The sequence below is a fragment of the Brachyistius frenatus genome, unplaced genomic scaffold, assembly GCF_029030835.1.
Source record: "Brachyistius frenatus isolate BFR_SWC_R1_liver_20210118 unplaced genomic scaffold, ASM2903083v1 Contig_57, whole genome shotgun sequence".
NCBI classification, from domain to species: domain Eukaryota; kingdom Metazoa; phylum Chordata; class Actinopteri; family Embiotocidae; genus Brachyistius; species Brachyistius frenatus.
The window spans coordinates 974,669-993,371 of NW_027210656.1; the positions used below are offsets into that span (position 1 = coordinate 974,669).

The 18,703-nt window shown below is 41.3% G+C and overlaps 1 protein-coding gene across 1 annotated transcript; it reads left to right on the top strand.

Moving 5' to 3' along the window:
- The first annotated feature begins 973 nt into the window (after nucleotides 1-973).
- oplah (5-oxoprolinase, ATP-hydrolysing) lies at nucleotides 974-14,283 on the top strand. Its single transcript, XM_069705516.1, has 28 exons — nucleotides 974-1,091; nucleotides 1,982-2,182; nucleotides 2,786-2,977; nucleotides 3,759-3,873; nucleotides 4,680-4,803; nucleotides 5,255-5,450; nucleotides 5,667-5,832; nucleotides 6,099-6,237; nucleotides 6,710-6,777; nucleotides 7,242-7,417; nucleotides 7,519-7,659; nucleotides 7,775-7,887; nucleotides 8,026-8,196; nucleotides 8,429-8,566; nucleotides 8,861-8,999; nucleotides 9,208-9,320; nucleotides 9,630-9,781; nucleotides 9,896-10,056; nucleotides 10,169-10,270; nucleotides 10,359-10,533; nucleotides 10,983-11,167; nucleotides 11,275-11,421; nucleotides 11,577-11,711; nucleotides 11,939-12,088; nucleotides 12,226-12,383; nucleotides 12,506-12,666; nucleotides 12,795-12,892; nucleotides 13,353-14,283. The coding sequence occupies exons 2-28, from the start codon at nucleotides 2,012-2,014 to the stop codon at nucleotides 13,503-13,505; spliced, it is 3,939 nt and encodes a 1,312-aa protein (XP_069561617.1). The 5' UTR covers nucleotides 974-1,091; nucleotides 1,982-2,011; the 3' UTR covers nucleotides 13,506-14,283.
- Nucleotides 14,284-18,703: the final 4,420 nt, after the last annotated feature.

Consider the following 18,703-nt stretch of genomic DNA (forward strand, 5'->3'; position numbering starts at 1 on the left):
TGAAAATGGCTGTCCACCAACGTTCACCATCCAACCTGACGGAACTGGAGAGGATCTGCAAGGAAGAATGGCAGAGGATCCCCAAATCCAGGTGTGAAAAGCTTGTTGTATCATTCCCAAGAAGACTCATGGCTGTACAAGCTCAAAAGGGTGCTTCTACTCAATACTGAGCAAAGGGTCTGAATACTTATGACCATGTGATATTTCAGTTTTTCTTTTTTAATAAATTTGCACAAATTTCTACATTTCTGTTTTTTTCTGTCAAGATGGGGTGCTGAGTGTACATTAATGAGAAATAAAATGAACTTTTTTGATTTTAGCAAATGGCTGCAATGAAACAAAGAGTGAAAAATTTAAAGGGGTCTGAATACTTTCCGTACCCACTGTAATGTTCCATAAATGTTCTCGGGGAATGTTCCACACAGAATGTTCTGCAAACAGTTGCAGCGTCAGCACGTGATGACTTTTCCCTCTGAACTTCTCAAATTTCATTTCAATGAATGTGCAAATGATTTAATATCTCACCAAAAGAGGAAAAAGTCCAAAAACTAAAAACGGATTTGTGTATCAGTTTTTTTTTTTTTTTTTATTATTATTATTATTATTATTATTATTATTATTATTATTATTCCTTTCCCAGTAATCATGTATCCTACTTTATGTTGCTGAATTTAAAGACAGTTAATGTTCTTGTCAGTCCATTTTGTGATGTTTTGTTGTTGTTTAACAATCGAAAAAAAACCACCTGTTTTTCAGCAAGTGTGTGTTCTATCCGAGTAGATATTCCGTCCCACCCTTTGTACACACAGGTAGATGGTCCCACCTGACACAGCCACTTCACTATGAGCCCATTTAAACTCGGCGACTCTTCCAGACGGGGCCGCTCAGATTTCAGAGCGCGTGCTCGTTTGCAGGGGGCGGAGTCTAAACCTCAAGGCAGCTGCACAGTCCAAGAATCAGCCCCCGGTCTCTTCGACGTGTTTGCTGTCATAAGAGGCAGAGAGGGGAGGAGGATCAGACCAACGTCGGATTATCAAAGATTAACACTTTGCCAGTGCAGCAGGCAGCAGGCGGCGGCGGAGGACGAACAGGTGAGTAGATATGTCACCGGGGCTGTCAGTAGCAGGCATGCTTCAAAGACCACAACAAGCAAACGGCGGCTGAGCCGTGCAGGAGCTTTTTAGTGTTCCGTTTTAGGGTCATTTCGATTGCATTCAAGTCTGTGGATCTTTTTTGTTTGTTTTTTTTTGTTTTTTGTTTTTATTCGTCCACTGTCACAGCATGCCAAAAATAAATCCACTCCTGCAGAGCCCGGAGCGAGTTTATGGTGGTCTTCTCTTACTTTAGGGCGGCGTTTTGTCTTGTCGGTGGCATTCCTGCAGGGCTCCTCTGGGATTAGCACGCTCTCAAAACTACAAGTACATGCAGCAATTCTTTGTGGACAATTTCCATTGACTTCATTTTAAATTCACAGCTACACTGTGCTATACTGTGCAAAAAAAAGAATCGGGTGACTACCTGATTCTTTTTGCACAGTAGCCTTTACATGTATATATAATATTAAAACCATGTTTAAACCTTTTCTTCTTTTTTTTAACGATGCAAACAACTACGTACGTAAATTGTGAGAAATTATTAGTAGCAAATTAAAGTGTAAATGAGTTTTGTGGAGCTGAGATGCATCGGTAGTGTGGGGAGAGAGTGTATGAGGAGGGTGTGTTGTCAATACAGCCAAATGTCAGCAGCTGGAGATGAAGTCTAGAAGAGAGAAAAGCAGCAGTGAGTTGAGGACTGGTGTGTGTTGTATACTATAAGCTTGGTTGCAGGGGTTTTGGAGCAGCAGACAAACAAGGTCTGATTTTTATGAATGAAAAATCCCCCTCCCCCCTCCTTTCCCACAGCTGTGTTACCTGTTCCCTTATCAACACAGTGTTATGGAGTGGATCTCTCTCTCACCTTCTCTGTCTCCTCTTCATAACAGACTCAGGCGCAGCACTTCTCTCTTTTCACTATGGCTGAGACTGAGGGGAAATTCGACTTTGCCATCGACCGAGGTGGCACCTTCACAGATGTGTTTGCCAGGCTGCCGGACGGTCGTGAGAGAGTCCTGAAACTGCTGTCCCGAGACCCCCAAAACTACAAAGACGCTCCCACTGAGGGGATCCGCAGAGTCTTGGAAGAGGTAACTTGAAAGGTGGACTGGTATATCACTCTTGTCTGCTTTACAATCTCATTTTGCAGACCAATTAAATGACTGAAGTGAGATGTGCAGACTGGAAACTTTATTGCATTAGAAAAATCAGTTGTTGACAAAGTTTTCCTTTGGGGACATAATTGGAGGTTGGAAAGTAAATTCCAATACATGTTTGCATTTTGCAAAATGTTTAAAGTCGCAATCAAATTGTATTGCAACTTAAATACTGTATCGGGTTAATATATATTGTGAGGACTCTGGTGATTCCCACCCTTTCATTTGCAACAAATGGAAATTGTGCTCTTAAATTGGTAGGTAGCTTTTAAAACCGTGTGTAATTTTCAGATTGTAAAAGAGATTGTTGCTGAAAAGGAGCGAGAATGATCAGGAAATACTGTCTTAAAAAAAAAAAAAAAGGCAGGACATGTGACTGTGTAGACAGTCATGTGGTGGAAGATAAATGTTTGTTGCCGTGATCCAATGTAGTTCATTACTTTGAATTGAATATTGTGCAATAACACATTTACATCCCTACTCTATCTGTATGAAGAGTACATTATAGATTCATATCTTTACGCCGTTTGTTAACAGGAGACGGGACAGGTCTTTGCTCGTGATCAGCCTGTAGACACCTCTCTGATTGGCTGGATCAGAATGGGCACTACGGTGGCAACCAACGCCCTGCTGGAGAGAGAGGGAGAGAGGACAGCCCTCCTGGTCACTAAGGGCTTCAAGGACTTGCTGCACATTGGCACACAGGCCAGGCCAAAGCTGTTCGATTTGGTCAGTAATACCTTTTTTTTTTTTTTTTATATAACTGTGATTTAGTACTTGACTTTGAACAGTGAGCTTTTCGAACCACTTGGCCACGTCATTTAAAAAGGTCATCATTATAATGTATTTTTGACTACACTGTAGATGAGTAATCTGGATGCAGGGCTAAACAAGGTTTAGTTATTATCTTGGGTTACAGAGACTGGTGGCAGGTCTTGGAGTTTGCCCCCAGACTAGTTGTACCATTAAAGGTTTAAGAGGACACTGATGCTCTTTTACAGAACCATTATAGATGATGTTAAATAGTTTAAAATAGGACCTGTAGATTATTCTGATGAATGGAGCTCATATTAAGTGCCATTCACATAATCTAGTAGCTTCACAAGATTTGAACCCATAAAGTTGTGTACTTTTTGGTCATTAACCATCAAAACTAGGAGAACACACCAAAAAAAAACTATAAGAAAAAAAACAAATATCAAATTGCTCTTAATCTCCTCTATAGTTGTTGTACCACAGCAACTTCATCTGGATATCATACACATGCAGGTTTACCTGATCACTGCTTCAGTTACACCCATGTTCACCTAGTTTAAACGGACCTCCAGTATACATGCTGTGTTCAATCTTATCTGTTTATCACTGGAATGTACTGTTGGGTCAGATGTCTCCTTTGTTTGTACACCTGCTTTGAATTCACATGAGGTGCCTGCCTGCCTGCCTGTCTGCCTGCCTGCCTGTCTGTCTGTCTGTCTATCTGTCTATCTGTCTATCTATCTGCGTGTAATAGGAGGTTGCTGTGCCTGATGTGCTGTATGAGGAGGTAATAGAGGTGGACGAGCGAGTCGTCCTCAGGCAAGACGGCTGCCAGCTGCCCAGGAAAGATGCCAAACGCACAGTCACAGGTGTGAAGCACAACTGTGGATTCTTCTTTGTTTTCTTTCATGTTGCCTCACGTTTGGTCATTATCTAAAATGAGTCACAAACCTGCTCACTGTTAATTTCTTATTGTTGCTACTCTGTCTGATATTTCCTGTCATTCTTTGAATCAATTTAGTTTATTTTTGAGTGTTTTAAAGTGAAAATCAAACGCATTGCTCCTTTAAACATCAGCATGTTACTATTGTCATTGTGAGCACGTCAGCCTGTAACTGAAAATATCAGCTATGCCTCACAGAGCTTATGGTGGCTGTGGAGCTTGTGTAGTCTGTTAATATATAACTTAGATTCATGTTGTTGTTTTTTTTAAACCTGTCATTCATCTTACTTCAGTCACATGAAAAAGAACAAAAGATTACAGCCACAATACAGCACCTTTGTGCGGCTCCAAGTTTTGTTTTATTGCTTGTGCTTACTCGTGCATAACTACACATTTTGTTTGGATGATTTGCACACATAAAGCATATTTTTTCTGAAGATAAAAAGAGCATTTGCTTTTTTTGTACACTGAAAACTTATCTTTTTAAACTTTTTCTCTCTCTCTTGAACTACCTGTTTTTCTCCTTCATTCTTTTTCTGTTCTTAACTCTTCATTTATTTGTCGGTAGTGATGGAAACAGTAAAAGCAATATTCTGTATTTTTCAGTTGTAAATGCAGGATTTTAAACTCTGCTGGCACACACATAAGTAAGCGGCTCTGGATCAGAGCATTGCCTGAATGCACAACATCATTTGAAATAATCCTGATTATCTGTTTTGTGTTGTTTCTCAGGCAGTACAGGCGATTCTCTTGACGTGTGGAGAGAACTAGATCTGGAGCAAGTGGAAAAAGACCTCAAAGGAGTTTTGTCCCGCGGTATCACCAGTTTGGCCGTCCTGCTGCTGCACTCTTACACGTCAGTAGTACAAATTGTTCCATATTTACTTCATATCCTAATCTGATCTCTCTTTCCAATATTTTACTTCCCTTTCCAGGTGATCTCTCGCACTTCTCTTAATTTCTAACTTACTATTTAGTTGTCATCTGATACTTAATTATATAATTCCCACTCTTTTATCTCCCAGTCTCTGTGGGAGTAGCGGTATGTACACTGTAACTGTCAGTGGTGTGTGCTGTCCAACAGCCTGTTTCTATTACACATGTAACCCACATGGGTTACTGGGTGGAAGTTCGTGTTTTTTTTCACCCTCCCCTCCTTCAGTTGGAGTCAACCCACATTTCTTCTTTCCAATAGGAAGGAGGCAGTTTGAAGGCAAACACAATATATTGAAGAGCAATGGTGATATTGCATAAGAGCTTAATGTTTGACTTGCAATCCAGGTTCACCTCAGTTGTCTCTCCCTCAGTTGGTCCGATCATGAGAAAGCGGTGGGCTCTCTGGCACGTCGCCTGGGCTTCACCCAGGTGTCTCTGTCCAGTGAGGTCATGCCGATGGTGCGGGCCGTCCCGCGGGGCTATACAGTCTGCGCCGACGCCTACCTAACACCCAAAATTCGTCAGTATTTAAAAGGCTTCACCTCTGGCTTCAAGGGTGGCCTGAAGGTTTGTTCTGTGTTTGTCTCACACCAGTATAATGTGTTGTTGTTTTTTTTGTTGATATAAACTGGCACATTATGGAGGTATAAATTCATATAAATAATAATTGAATCATTACCATCTTTCGAAAACTATAGCATGTTACCCAAATTTAAATTTAGTGGTGGCCACACTTTAAAACCAATCTTAGGACCTCATTCTCTTGTTGCCATGTATCCTCAGGATGTGGACGTCTTGTTCATGCAGTCAGATGGAGGTCTGACTCCCATGGAGCAGTTCTGCGGGTCACGGGCCGTTCTGTCCGGCCCAGCGGGGGGCGTGGTGGGATACGCCATCACCTCTTACAGCCAGATGGAGAAAAAACCTGTGATTGGCTTTGACATGGGAGGTGAGTGTGTGTCTGTGAGGGAGGGGTGGCGTGACAATACTATTAGTTCTCGAAATTTAGCACCTTCTAGTTTCTGTTTTTGAATCTTTTTCTGCACAATCTTGGTATATTTTATTTATTTTCTACTGACAATTTTAGGATTTCTTGTTTCTAAGTGCCAGAAATAGTTTTGAGTGTTGCACAGAATGTGATTCTTTTTCTGTGATTCTTTTGTGTCCAGCTTTTCACGCTTCTTGTCCTCCTGACTCCCTCCGTTTTCCCTCCAGGAACTTCCACTGATGTGAGTCGATATGCAGGCCAGTATGAGCACGTGTTTGAGGCTACCACGGCTGGAGTCACGCTGCAAGCACCTCAGCTGGACATCAACACTGTGGCTGCAGGAGGAGGATCCCGACTCTTTTTCAGGTCAGTTTGCACCAGCAGTGTATCTGACTGCTGAATTAATTCCATATTTTTAGGGGTGTGGAAGGGATCTTCTATGAATCCATCTTATTTTGCTGTTCATTGGGTGTCATCAAAGGAAACATGAACAGAAACTACATAATCTCACTACATAATTTATGCATACATTTTATTTCCAGTAGAAGATTAACTGAGTGAGTCACTTAAAATGCCTGGACTGTAAAGTATTACAAGCAATGAAATACCTGGCAAATATGTAGCTTGTCAGAATTAGCAAAGTACAAAGCTTGTGATAATGTGATTGTAATCTGGCCATGTCTGACACAAATCTTTTATAGTTATAAAAGTCATAAAATAGGTAGTGTCATGTACTCTCACATCCATGATGCTTTTTCCACTTCTCTAAATTTGCTGTTTGATGCTCTCTCTCCTTTTTCTACACTTTTTTTCTTCTTTTTTTTTCCTTCCTTACCAGATCTGGGATGTTTGTAGTTGGACCAGAGTCTGCCGGTGCACATCCAGGACCAGCCTGTTACAGAAAAGGTAACAGACTTTGTGTTTCCTCCACCGTTTTTAGCTTCTCTGTTTTTTTATTCTTACTATTTTCACCCTCCATGCTGTCAGACAAAAACCCACAGACAGAGCTGGGATTTGTGTGTTCTCCTGTCCTGTTGCCTACTTTTGGTTGATAATCTGATTTATGTGCACAGAGGATAGAAATAGGCACAAATCCAAGTTTCAGATGATGTAACTCAAACTGACCTTGTAGTTCTCAGTTGGGAGTGTAATGTACACTAACGAAAATAAATTTGAGCTTGACTCCATTATTCTTTGTTGATGTTCCCTGTTTGAGAGTTTGGGAGCAATTAGCTGCATTTTATATTACCTGATCTCTGGTGCCTTTATCACAGAATTATGTGAAATCTGAAAGTGTTGCAAAAGCAGCCTTTAAAACTTACATACTCAGAAAACATAATGATATCTGATTGCCTGTGGGGTTGTGCTAGGTGGCCCTCTGACTGTGACCGATGCAAACTTAGCCCTGGGTCGCCTCCTCCCATCCTTCTTTCCAAAGATCTTTGGGCCTGGAGAGAATGAAGCACTGTCCTTGGAGGAGACCACCAAGCATTTCCGTCATCTCACCGAGGAGATCAACCTCTTCCTGTCCTCTAACCAATCACAGGCATGAATATTTACTGAACTACTTTCACGTTCACATTTTCTTGATAAATCTGTCGGTGAGTAATGTTGAGGCTAAAGTATTTTTTATGTTTTCATTTGAAGGTTGGTGCAAATGGGGCCAACCAGTCACACACCACCATGCTGCCTAACAGCCAATCAGAGATGACTATGGAGGAGGTTGCGATGGGATTCATTCGTGTTGCAAATGAGGCCATGTGCCGACCAATCAGAGCTCTGACACAGGTATTTGGGGTTTTGAAGTCTTGGTTTCAAACGGTGTGTCTGGTTTCTTGTCTACATTTAAAATTGTATTGTTTTCCTCTCTCCCGCTCCTCCCCCACCTCTATCTCCCACACAGGCCAAGGGCCATGATACATCTCAACATGTGTTGGCATGTTTCGGGGGTGCAGGTGGTCAACATGCCTGTGCTATTGCCCGAGCCCTGGGGATGAAGACTGTCTTTATACATAAGTAAGGTTGACACACATTGTGTTTCTGTGGGTGTGTTTGTGAGAGTTATGGGTGAAGAAGGAAAAATTAGAAAAAATTCCATGTTATTTACAATGGTGCAGCAAAGTGAGTGTGTGTCTGTCTGTGTGTGTTTTGTAGGTACAGTGGCGTGCTGTCGGCCTATGGTCTGGCTCTAGCAGATGTTGTGGAGGAGGTGCAGGAGCCGTGCTCGCTGCAGTATGAGCAGCACTCTTTCAGTGAGCTCAACCGAAGGGTGGAGCAGCTCTCCAAACGCTGCCACAAAACACTCTGTGCCCGTGGCTTCACCAGGTCAGAAAACAACACCGCACCACATGGGGATGACCTCGTGCCTCTCTTGGAGTCTTAATCAACTGTAAAAGACACTATGGAGGAGTCCCTCTTAATGATAAGAAAAATGGTTAAAGTCCTGTTGAAAGACGTGCATTTAACAAATAATGACATGTTGTTTGAATAATCTTGTTAGTAGACTTTGTCATAAGCTCCCAAACTAAGGCCAACTTGCGTTTCTCATTCTCTTCAGTGGTCAGATAACCACTGAGGTTTTCCTCCACCTGCGTTACGAGGGGACCGACTGCGCTCTCATGGTTACCGCTGCCGGGTACCCCAGCAACGACCAGTCCTGTCGAGCTGGCGACTTCCGCGCTGCCTTCACCAAACGGTTTGCACTTATTCATTTAATAATGTGTTCGTTTTTTTGTTGTTGTTCTGAGCTACTGGCTGCAGCATGTGTTCACTCACGAGTAGATAAATCATCACTGTTTACACATCTGCTCACATTATGTCAGCAAACACACCATCAGGTCAATCGTTAGTCATTTTCATAGGCGATTACCTTATTAAATTTTGGAGCTGTCATCTCCTTATAGTACTTGCAGTTTCTTATGTTCACGCTAACATTTCTCACTCTACATTTCTTACTGTTACACGTCTTCTGTTTTTTTCCTCTTTTTAGTTATCTGAAGGAGTTTGGATTCACCATACCAGAGAGACCCATCATGGTGGATGACATCAGAGTGAGGGGTTGTGGGAAATCTGGTATTAAATCAGTGTTTAAAACAAAGATGGCGCCCAGACAGGCAAAACCTGTCACGGTAAATGGAGTCACTTACAGAACACACTACTGTCCATATTATACACACATGAACAAATACACTGTTCTTCTTCGAGCAGGAAATGTTAGCAAATATTGTGTTCTGCCATTGAAACATTTCTGTTTTAATTCATTAGTGAAATTTAATGCAATTTGTGGGCATGAGCACAAATATTTATGTAATTTTTTATCTCTGCTTTTCTCTGTAGATGAACAAGTGCTACTTTGAGGGTGGTTACCTCGACACCGGTGTGTATCTATGGGAGGAACTGCCGTGTGGTCACAGCATCCAAGGACCAGCCATCATCATTGATAAAAACAGGCAACCATTCTCCTCTTTCTGTTGTTAATAGCTTTCAAGTTATTGGTGAATGAATTATTTTTGTCATTTATAATATGTTGTCTTCTGAATTTATTTTAATGCCTGTTTTCAGGACATTAAACGTTAAATATGATCAAATTATGCCTTTGAATTACAACCTCTGTATTTTTGTTTACTACTTTACTTCCATAGATACGCGGACACATACTTGGATACTTCCATTATCTTTTCACTTTTTTGGGTTGAGTCTGAAGTGACCTAAATGTCTGCTTAAAATCGTTTTGATTTTTCCTCTCTTTCCTCCATCAGCACCATCCTGGTGGAGCCCTGCTGTGTGGCCAGTCTGACAGAAGGGGGCGACGTTTGCATGAGTGTGGGCTCAGACCCTCACTGCGCTGTTGGCACTGAGCTCAACACTGTGCAGCTCTCCATCTTCTCACACCGCTTCATGAGTATAGCAGGTATGCCAACACAGAAAAAGGGTATTAAAAGGAGACAATGAGGAGGAAGTGATTGTTGGAGTGTTAACTTCCTCTTTGCTTGTTTGGGTTTATTATGTCCTTCTTCCTCTACAGAGCAGATGGGCAGAGTTCTCCAAAGAACCTCCATCTCCACAAACATTAAGGAGCGTCTGGACTTCTCCTGTGCCGTGTTTGGACCGGATGGAGGTCTGGTGTCGAATGCGCCCCACATCCCTGTCCACCTGGGGGCCATGCAAGAGACCGTGCAGTACCAGGTGAGGTATACTCTAGCTTAGTGTGTTTCTGAGCTCAGTCATATAGCTGAAGATAAAGCCCATTCAGACAAAGTGATCAAAAAGGATGTTTTGTTTCCTCCTCTCTGTGCAGATCAGATCGCTGGGGAACGAGCTGAAAGAAGGGGATGTGATTCTGAGTAACCACCCATGTGCTGGAGGCAGCCATCTCCCAGACCTCACAGTCATCACACCGGTGAGTCTCTTTCAACGTCACTCCTTTCTGTTTCTTACGTACTGCTCCTTTCCTCACTGCCTTCTTTTCACCTTTTTGTCATCCCCAGGTGTTTCGAAAAGGAGTGAGCAGTCCTGTGTTCTTCGTAGCCAGCAGGGGGCACCATGCTGACATCGGCGGCATCACGCCAGGCTCCATGCCCCCCCACTCCACCTCCCTTCAGCAGGAGGGCGCAGTCTTCACTTCCTTTAAGCTCGTCACTAAGGGGGTCTTCCAGGAAGAAGGTAAGAGAGGAGATGAGCCAGGGCTGAATGTGAGAGACTGATAAAAGGAGGAAGCTGATAAAATGCAGAACTGACTCTTGTCAGCAGGTCTAGATAAGGAGTCATTTTTAGTGATGTCAAGAAACTTACAGCATTAAAGATGCAGAAAAAAAAAATGCATGAATTGGTTATTTTGTGGTTGCTAGGAGAACAAATGTGGGAATAAGATGGGCATTAATACTGTGAAATAGATGTTAATTGACCATCTTGCATTAAAAACTGACACATTTTAGACTGTCCTTAAACATATCATCAGTCTTCAAAGTAGCCTCAAAAAGGAACTGAATGCTCATTGTTGTCATATTCAACATTCACATTAGTTTATTTACAATAACTTCCCTTCATGGTTTCCTGTTTACCTTTTTACCACTGGATTCCTCTCTTGCTTCTTCCCCCTCTCTCCATATCAGCTGTAACTGAAGCCTTGATGGCTCCAGCCCAGTACCCAGACTGCTCTGGGACTCGTAATCTCCATGACAACCTGTCAGACCTGCGGGCTCAGGTGGCAGCCAATCAGAGAGGCAGCCATCTGGTGGGAGAGTTAATTGACAGCTACGGGCTCGCTGTAGTTCAGGCCTACATGGGATACATCCAGGTAACCGTGCCTACAAGTGCACAATTATAAAAGCAAAAAAAAAAAATGTTTTAACTAGTGTTCGTAAGAAATGATTTGGAGTTTTAAAGAGCCTCCGTGTGTTTCAGAGTAATGCAGAGCTGGCAGTGAGGGACATGCTGAGAGACTTTGCACGTCGTCGACGGCAACAGACTGGCTCTTTGGAGGTGGAGTCGGAGGATTTCATGGATGATGGGACGACAATCAGGCTGCGGGTCCAGATTAATGAAGAAGAGGTGAGCGGGGAGAATCTCCTCAGAGTAATCCGAACACTTCATCTTCCACAATTTATTGATCAGTTAAATATCCGGGATATAAACCACTACAGACTTGTATGAACAATAGTTACAACTTAGTGTGCAATTAAATGTATAAACCTTCATCATTACAGGGCAGTGCGGTGTTTGACTTCACGGGGACGGGAACAGAAGTGTGGGGGAACTGCAATGCTCCACGAGCCATCACCTTCTCTGCTCTCATCTATTGCCTGCGCTGCATGGTGGGACAGGACATTCCCCTCAATCAGGTAAAAAAAAAAAATTATTCTAGCAGCTCCTGGGTGACTTTAAATCACTGTTATGGTTTGGTTGTGTGTGTTTTGGAGACATGTTCAGTCAGTTTGGGACAAACACAGTCTAAATCTGAAACATATTCCGTATTACCTGCGCAGTAAAAATCTGTGACCACTGTTTGTTTTTATATATATATATATTGTTTTAAATTGTTTATCTGTTTCCTTTTTTTCACATTCAGGGTTGTCTCGCACCGATCAAAGTCATCATCCCACCTGGCTCGATCCTCCAGCCTTCCCAGAATGCAGCTGTGGTTGGAGGAAACGTGCTGACGTCCCAGAGAGTGGTTGATGTTATTTTTAGAGCATTTGAGGTGTGCTCTGCTTCACAGGTGAGAGGATTTTTTTTTTTTTTCTCATACCAATTTTATTAAGGAATACACTACGTTAATTTGTGCAGCAAGTGTTTAAACTGACTGACCAAACCTCTCTGTTTTTGTTGGCTCCTTATTTATCCTCCTTCCATCAGGGATGCATGAACAACATTTCGTTTGGCAGTGAGAAGGTCGGCTATTACGAGACTGTTGCCGGGGGAGCTGGGGCGGGGCCAGGCTGGAATGGGCGGAGTGGAGTCCACAGTCACATGACCAACACCCGCATCACGGACCCAGAGATTCTGGAGAAGAGGTGGGACATGAGTCCAAATCTCTGCTGAAGAAATTGAAGGTCTAGGTGAATTGTGTCCAGTAATAATGAATGTTTTTAATGTCACCACGCTGATTAGTTGCTGCTGTCCATCTGGTGTTCAGGTACCCAGTGATTTTAGAGCAGTTCTCTCTGCGGCCCGCCTCAGGAGGTGCAGGGAAATACTGCGGTGGAGACGGTGTGATTCGTAAACTTCTGTTCAGGAATAAGGTTGTTCTGTCTGTGCTGACAGAGAGGCGATCCACCCGCCCCTACGGCCTCCAGGGTAATTTTTCACTGCCTGAACTTGACTTCAGAAGTACATTCTTATGTTGTTTTTCCCCTCTCTAAATAAATAGAGGTTATTCGTTGGATTCTGTTTTAGTGACTGGTATTGCTCTCTCTGATGGTCAGGGGGTGATGATGGTGCTGCGGGGCTGAACCTGCTCCACAGAGCGGACGGCCGAGTCCTCAACCTGGGAGCCAAGACCAGCGTCAGCCTCCAGCCAGGGGTAAGACTGCATGTTGTGCATGTGTGATCTGTGATGGCACTACAAATTCTAATCTGGTCAACTTTTCATGAATTTTATTAGAAAATGTGTGTCAACCTATTTACTTCAAAACTTTTCAATCAAAATTCTGCCGGTAAATCAAACTGTAAAAATGACCAGTGATTTCAGATAATAAACTTTATGATTACTTCTGCAATCACGAAAATAATGCCCTAAGTCTTGTTAAATTAGACAAACAAGAAAATGTTTGTAAACTGGCCTGAAAATAATTTTCTTAAATTTATATTTTTCATATATGATCTTTATTCTTTAAATGAGATTATTCACTATGGAAGTAATCATAATAGATATTAGTCAATATATATTACATAGCTGGTTTCAAAATGGCTAACTCGCTGTTTACAAACAGATCATTTGTCTCAGCTTAATCCACTCTTTGTCTGCGTTTCTCACCCTACAGGACATGTTCTGTCTCTACACCCCGGGGGGAGGTGGATATGGAAGAGAAGACAATGTTATCAGCAGACCTCAGACCAAGCGAAGGCGCTTGAATGAGACATTCACTGAGAGGGGTAGCGTCTTCGAATACCGAATGGCACAGGAGGGAGTATGAAAAAAGAAAAGAGAGTTAACAGATGGCAGGTGAGAGGTAGGAAACGGGGGAAATTATAGGAACACAGGTTGAGGAACAAATGGAAAACACCATGGGAGGCTCTGAGATTCTTAAATATGACTGAAGGAAAAACTATTTCATCTCTAAAAAATCTTTCTTGATCTAAAAATCAAGAAAGCACAGATTAAAGTTAGAAGGGAAAAACAGTTGAAGCCTAAATGTAAGCTAGAAACTTTTGAAGTTTTTACCTATACCAGCAGCTGTTATCAAAGTACTTATACTGTTTTGCTGCATCAAAACAGGCATTAAAAAGACGTAACCTACATAAATATTACATATGTATCAGAAATGATCCTAAGAGTCACAGGCAGATTCATTAGTAATAGCTCACACTAAAAATGTCCACACCAAACAAAATATGGCATCAAAACACTTCTGTGATTAACACATAAATTAAATAAGTTAAGTACATAAGCTAAATAAGTTAGATTTAATATTCCACTTATTATGAACTCTGACTAAGATTTCTTTGATAATGTATTATCTGGTGTATATTTTCAAGAACTAGTATTTGATCGACCGCAAATTTGCTCTTTCAGGAAATACAGTGTGTTTTTTAGTTCTTTACACGTCTCAAGATGAAGCCAGTCATATGAAACAACTGCTAATCTGTTTTAACTGAACAACCACTTATCTAATGCCGCAACTTCATGATGTGGTTTCTTGTTCTTCTGTTATTTTAACAGGAAAAACAAATAAACCCCATTTCTACTAATGAGATGGTCCCTATTTTGTCTGCTTTCATAGAAAATAGTAAATTTGCTTGTCATTTTTTTTTTTTTTTTTGAGTGTGGGACAGAAGGGACAATCTGTGAAGACAGTACATACAGTGGTGTGAAAAAGTGTTTGTCCCCTTCCTGATTTCCAATTTGTTTTGCATGTCTGTCACACTTAAATGTTTCAGATCATCAAACAAATTTAAATATTAGTCAAAGATAACACAAGTAAACACAAAATGCAGTTTTTAAATGAAGGTTTTTATTATTAAGGGAGAAAAAAAATCCAAACCCACATGGTCCTGTGTGAAAAAGTGTTTGCCCTCTCCTGTTAAAACAACTTAACTGTGGTTTATCACACCTGAGTTCAATTTCTCTAGCCACACCCAGGCCTGATTACTGCCACACCTGTTCTCAATCAAGAAATCAATTAAATAGGACCTGCCTGGCAAAGTGAAGTCGACCAAAAGATCCTCGAAAGCTAGACATCATGCCGAGATCCAAAGAAATTCAGGAACAAATGAGAAAGAAAGTAATTGAGATCTATCAGTCTGGAAAAGGTTATAAAGCCATTTCTAAAGCTTTGGGACTCCAGCGAACCACAGTGAGAATCATTATCCACAAATGGAGAAAACATGGAACAGTGGTGAACCTTCCCAGGAGTGGCCGGCCGACCAAAATTACCCCAAGAGCGCAGCGACGACTCATCCGAGAGGTCACAAAAGACCCCACAACAACATCCAGAGAACTGCAGGCCTCACTTGCCTCAGTTAAGGTCAGTGTTCATGACTCCACCATAAGAAAGAGACTCGGCAAAAATGGCTGCATGGCAGAGTTCCAAGACGAAAACTACCGCTGAGCAAAAAGGACATTAAGGCTCGTCTCATTTTTGTCAGAAAACCTCTTGATCTTTTGGGAAAATACTCTGTTGACTGACGAGACAAAAGTTGAACTTTTTGGAAGGTGTGTGTCCCATTACATCTGGCGTAAAAGTAACACCGCATTTCAGAAAAAGAACATCATACCAACAGTAAAATATGGTGGTGGTGTGATGGTCTGGGGCTGTTTTGCTGCTTCAGGACCTGGAAGACTCACTGTGATAAATGGAACCATGAATTCTACTGTCTACCAAACAATCCTGAAGGAGAATGTCCGGCCATCTGTTCGTGACCTCAAGCTGAAGCCAACTCGGGTTCTGCAGCAGGACAATGATACAAAACACACCAGCAAGTCCACCTCTGAATGGCTGAAGAAAAACAAAATGAAGACTTTGGAGTGGCCTAGTCAAAGTCCTGACCTGAATCCTATTGAGATGCTGTGGCATGACCTTAAAAAGGTGGTTCGTGCTGGAAAACCCTCCAATGTGGCTAAATTACAACTCTGCAAAGATGAGTGGGCCAAAATTCCTCCACAGCGCTGTAAAAGACTCATTGCAAGTTATCGCAAACGCTTGATTGCAGTTGCTGCTGCTAAGGGTGGCCCAACCAGTTATTAGGTTTAGGGGGCAAACACTTTTCACACAGGGCCATGTGGGTTTGGATTTTTTGTTTTCTCCCTTTTAAAAAAACCTTCATTTAAAATCTGCATTTTGTGTTTACTTGTTATCTTTGAGATTATCAAACAAATTTAAATATTAGTCAAATATGCAAAAAGAAATCAGCAAGAGGGCAAACACTTTTCACACCACTGTAGATCTGTAGATGGTTTGTAAATGCAGTGAATAGGTGATTTACAAGGAAATTTACACATCCCAACACATTCGTGTATAGCAGGTCACCACACCCACGATTGTTGTGTGTGTTTAGGGGGAGGGGGTGGAGTGGGGGCACGTCCCTGTTCTGAGTGGTGTCCCCTCCTCCTGTCTTTGGAGCAAAGGGAGTGCAGGCATGCATAGGCAGCAGATTCAGAGATAGTGGTCACAGCAGGAGGCCGACGGCTGCTGGACTGTTGATGTAAATCAGCTGTGTGGGTGTGTGCTGGGCACTAATACAGAGGCTATGGACTGTGGATCAAAGATAGTTTTCCTGTTTAAATAAAGAAGATCCTGTTTATGGATCACAATTCCTGTGATAAAACCATCTATTATTGTGAAAAGATTTGCGACTCACCCCCCTGCTGCTACGTGGAATGATCTCTTGGCCTATTTGATTCACCAGCTAATCATCGGCTTTAGACTTTGGGAGCTGTGCTCTTTGTAGGGGAGTGTAAGGCTCCGTTTGAACAGAAAACAAGCATCAGTGAAGAGAGACTATATTCATAAATTATCCAGTTAATTGGGCTGCTTTGAAAAAACTGAAATGTCAACCGTTGCATTACCAAATCTGTCTGAAAACAGAAAAGCAACCACACAATATTTTGTGTTCATGACTAATAGTCCTAACCCGTCCAGTGGCTTTTTAGGGAAACCTAGACTGGGTAACAATGGAGCAAAGAGTTAAGTTGTTAAATAAGCAAATGCAAAATGTATCTCAAAGTGCAAATACAGGATGTAAAGTAAAATTTTGGAGCTAGGCAGTAGTTTAGGTAAACGAGATGTTCTTATGTAAAAGGAAAAAAAAAGAAAGCAATCCATTAAATTAAGTACTTTCTAAATTTTTAATTTACTTTATACTTACTTTTAGATTTGCTAGTTACTTTACAGATTTTACCTAAAAACCCTAAGATGAACGAATGAAAAAGAACACATTGTAGATTACACTACACGGCAAAATATAGATTTGTCAAAAATGAGCGTCACCTTTTCCAACAGTAGAATTCTACTCGCGCATTGATTTAATGTAATTTATGAAATAAATAGTTATTTTAATTTAGTTCTTTATATATTAGGCACCAAATGACTACAGAGCCCAGATCATAATTAATAAGGTAGACCATTTAGGAGTTTTTACATTATATTGTAAGTTTCTCTGTCTTTTCTAATGTTACTGCTTCAGCTCTTCTTCCTATTTGGCTGCCATGAGTTTGAACTTTTTATTTATCAAAATAAAAAATGTTACCCAGACTGCAAAGCACTTAAATAAGTCTTAAATTATAAAATGACAGAAATATGGTCAGTTTTTTTTTTTTTTTTTTTTTTTTTTTTTTTTGACAGAGCAAAGATTCTTAGAAGACAATGGTCCGGATCTAAACTGCCCACATAAGAGTGGCAGCATGTTAGTTAAACTGTGCTCAGACGCTAGAGAAATTAGTTTTAAAGACAGAAGATCAAGCAAATGAACCAGTCAGGTCCAAACAAACTAAGCTACAACGTAAGACTAGAGAATACAATAGAATCCGTCACGTACATGTGAAATTGTTAAAGATGATTTTGCAATTGCGACTTACTTAATTGCCACATACAACACTGAGCAGCACAGTTTAAATCAACAGCATTTTATTACAAACATGGTTAAACTGCATAACTTTCTTTGGATACTTCAGCTTCTGAGTTGACTTATTTCAAGTCAGTACACAAATCTTTAAGAACACAGGAAAATGAAAAAACATGGTCATAGGTAGAGACATTCATAAACAAGTTCCTTTGGAAGAAGATCATAATGAAGCATTAAATTAGTGCAAATAACCAGGAGTGCAAAGTCAATCCTGGTAAATCGTCTCCAGTGTCCTGAGAAGCTGTTAACTTCTCAGACACACAGAGAATCACGCATACTGGTGCGCAGATGGAAGAAAAGTGAGCTGAGGTGTTGGACAGTGTGTGGGATTATTCAGTTTTCTTTCCAGTTAAGAGTAACAGAAAACATTAAGTAAAGAAGGCCAATAAGAGTATCCCTAAGACCAACGCAAACAGCCCAGACTTTCTGAAATTTAAGACAGTAAAAAACATTAATGACTGTGTTAAAGCATATTAGCACCACAGCAAAAAGGTTCCGGGTTCGAATCCGGTCCTGGGCCTTTCTGTGCGGAGTTTGCATGTTCTCCCTGTGCTTGCGTGGGTTCTCTTCGGGTTCTCCGGCTTCCTCCCATCGTCCAAAAACATGCACGTCAGGTTACCTGGCGCCGCGCTAGTGGCAACCTGTTGCAGCAGCTCCCCCCTGAGAGCCCCCCCTGCTGTAGCGAAGAAATTTCCCCTCAGGGATTAATAAAGTGAAATTTAAAAAAAAATTAATAAAAAATTTACAATCATCACAGCTGGTTTTTTGAAATACAATACATTCAGCAGTCACAACAGTGCAAACAAGACTGGCAGTGCAAAAAGCGTGTCGTGGTATATACTCAATTTAATTGGAAGACGGCGGTATAGATACTTGCGTTATGTAGTGGTTTGAGGTACTTTTTGCTTCAATGAAACTATGTAATACTCAACAGACAACATTTCTTTTTAAAGATCTTGACCTGAGAAAATAAAACATTGTTGAGCAGGTTTCAATTAAACCTCCCACCATGTGTCACAGTGGTTTTAGTATCTGTGCCTGTTTGAGTGAG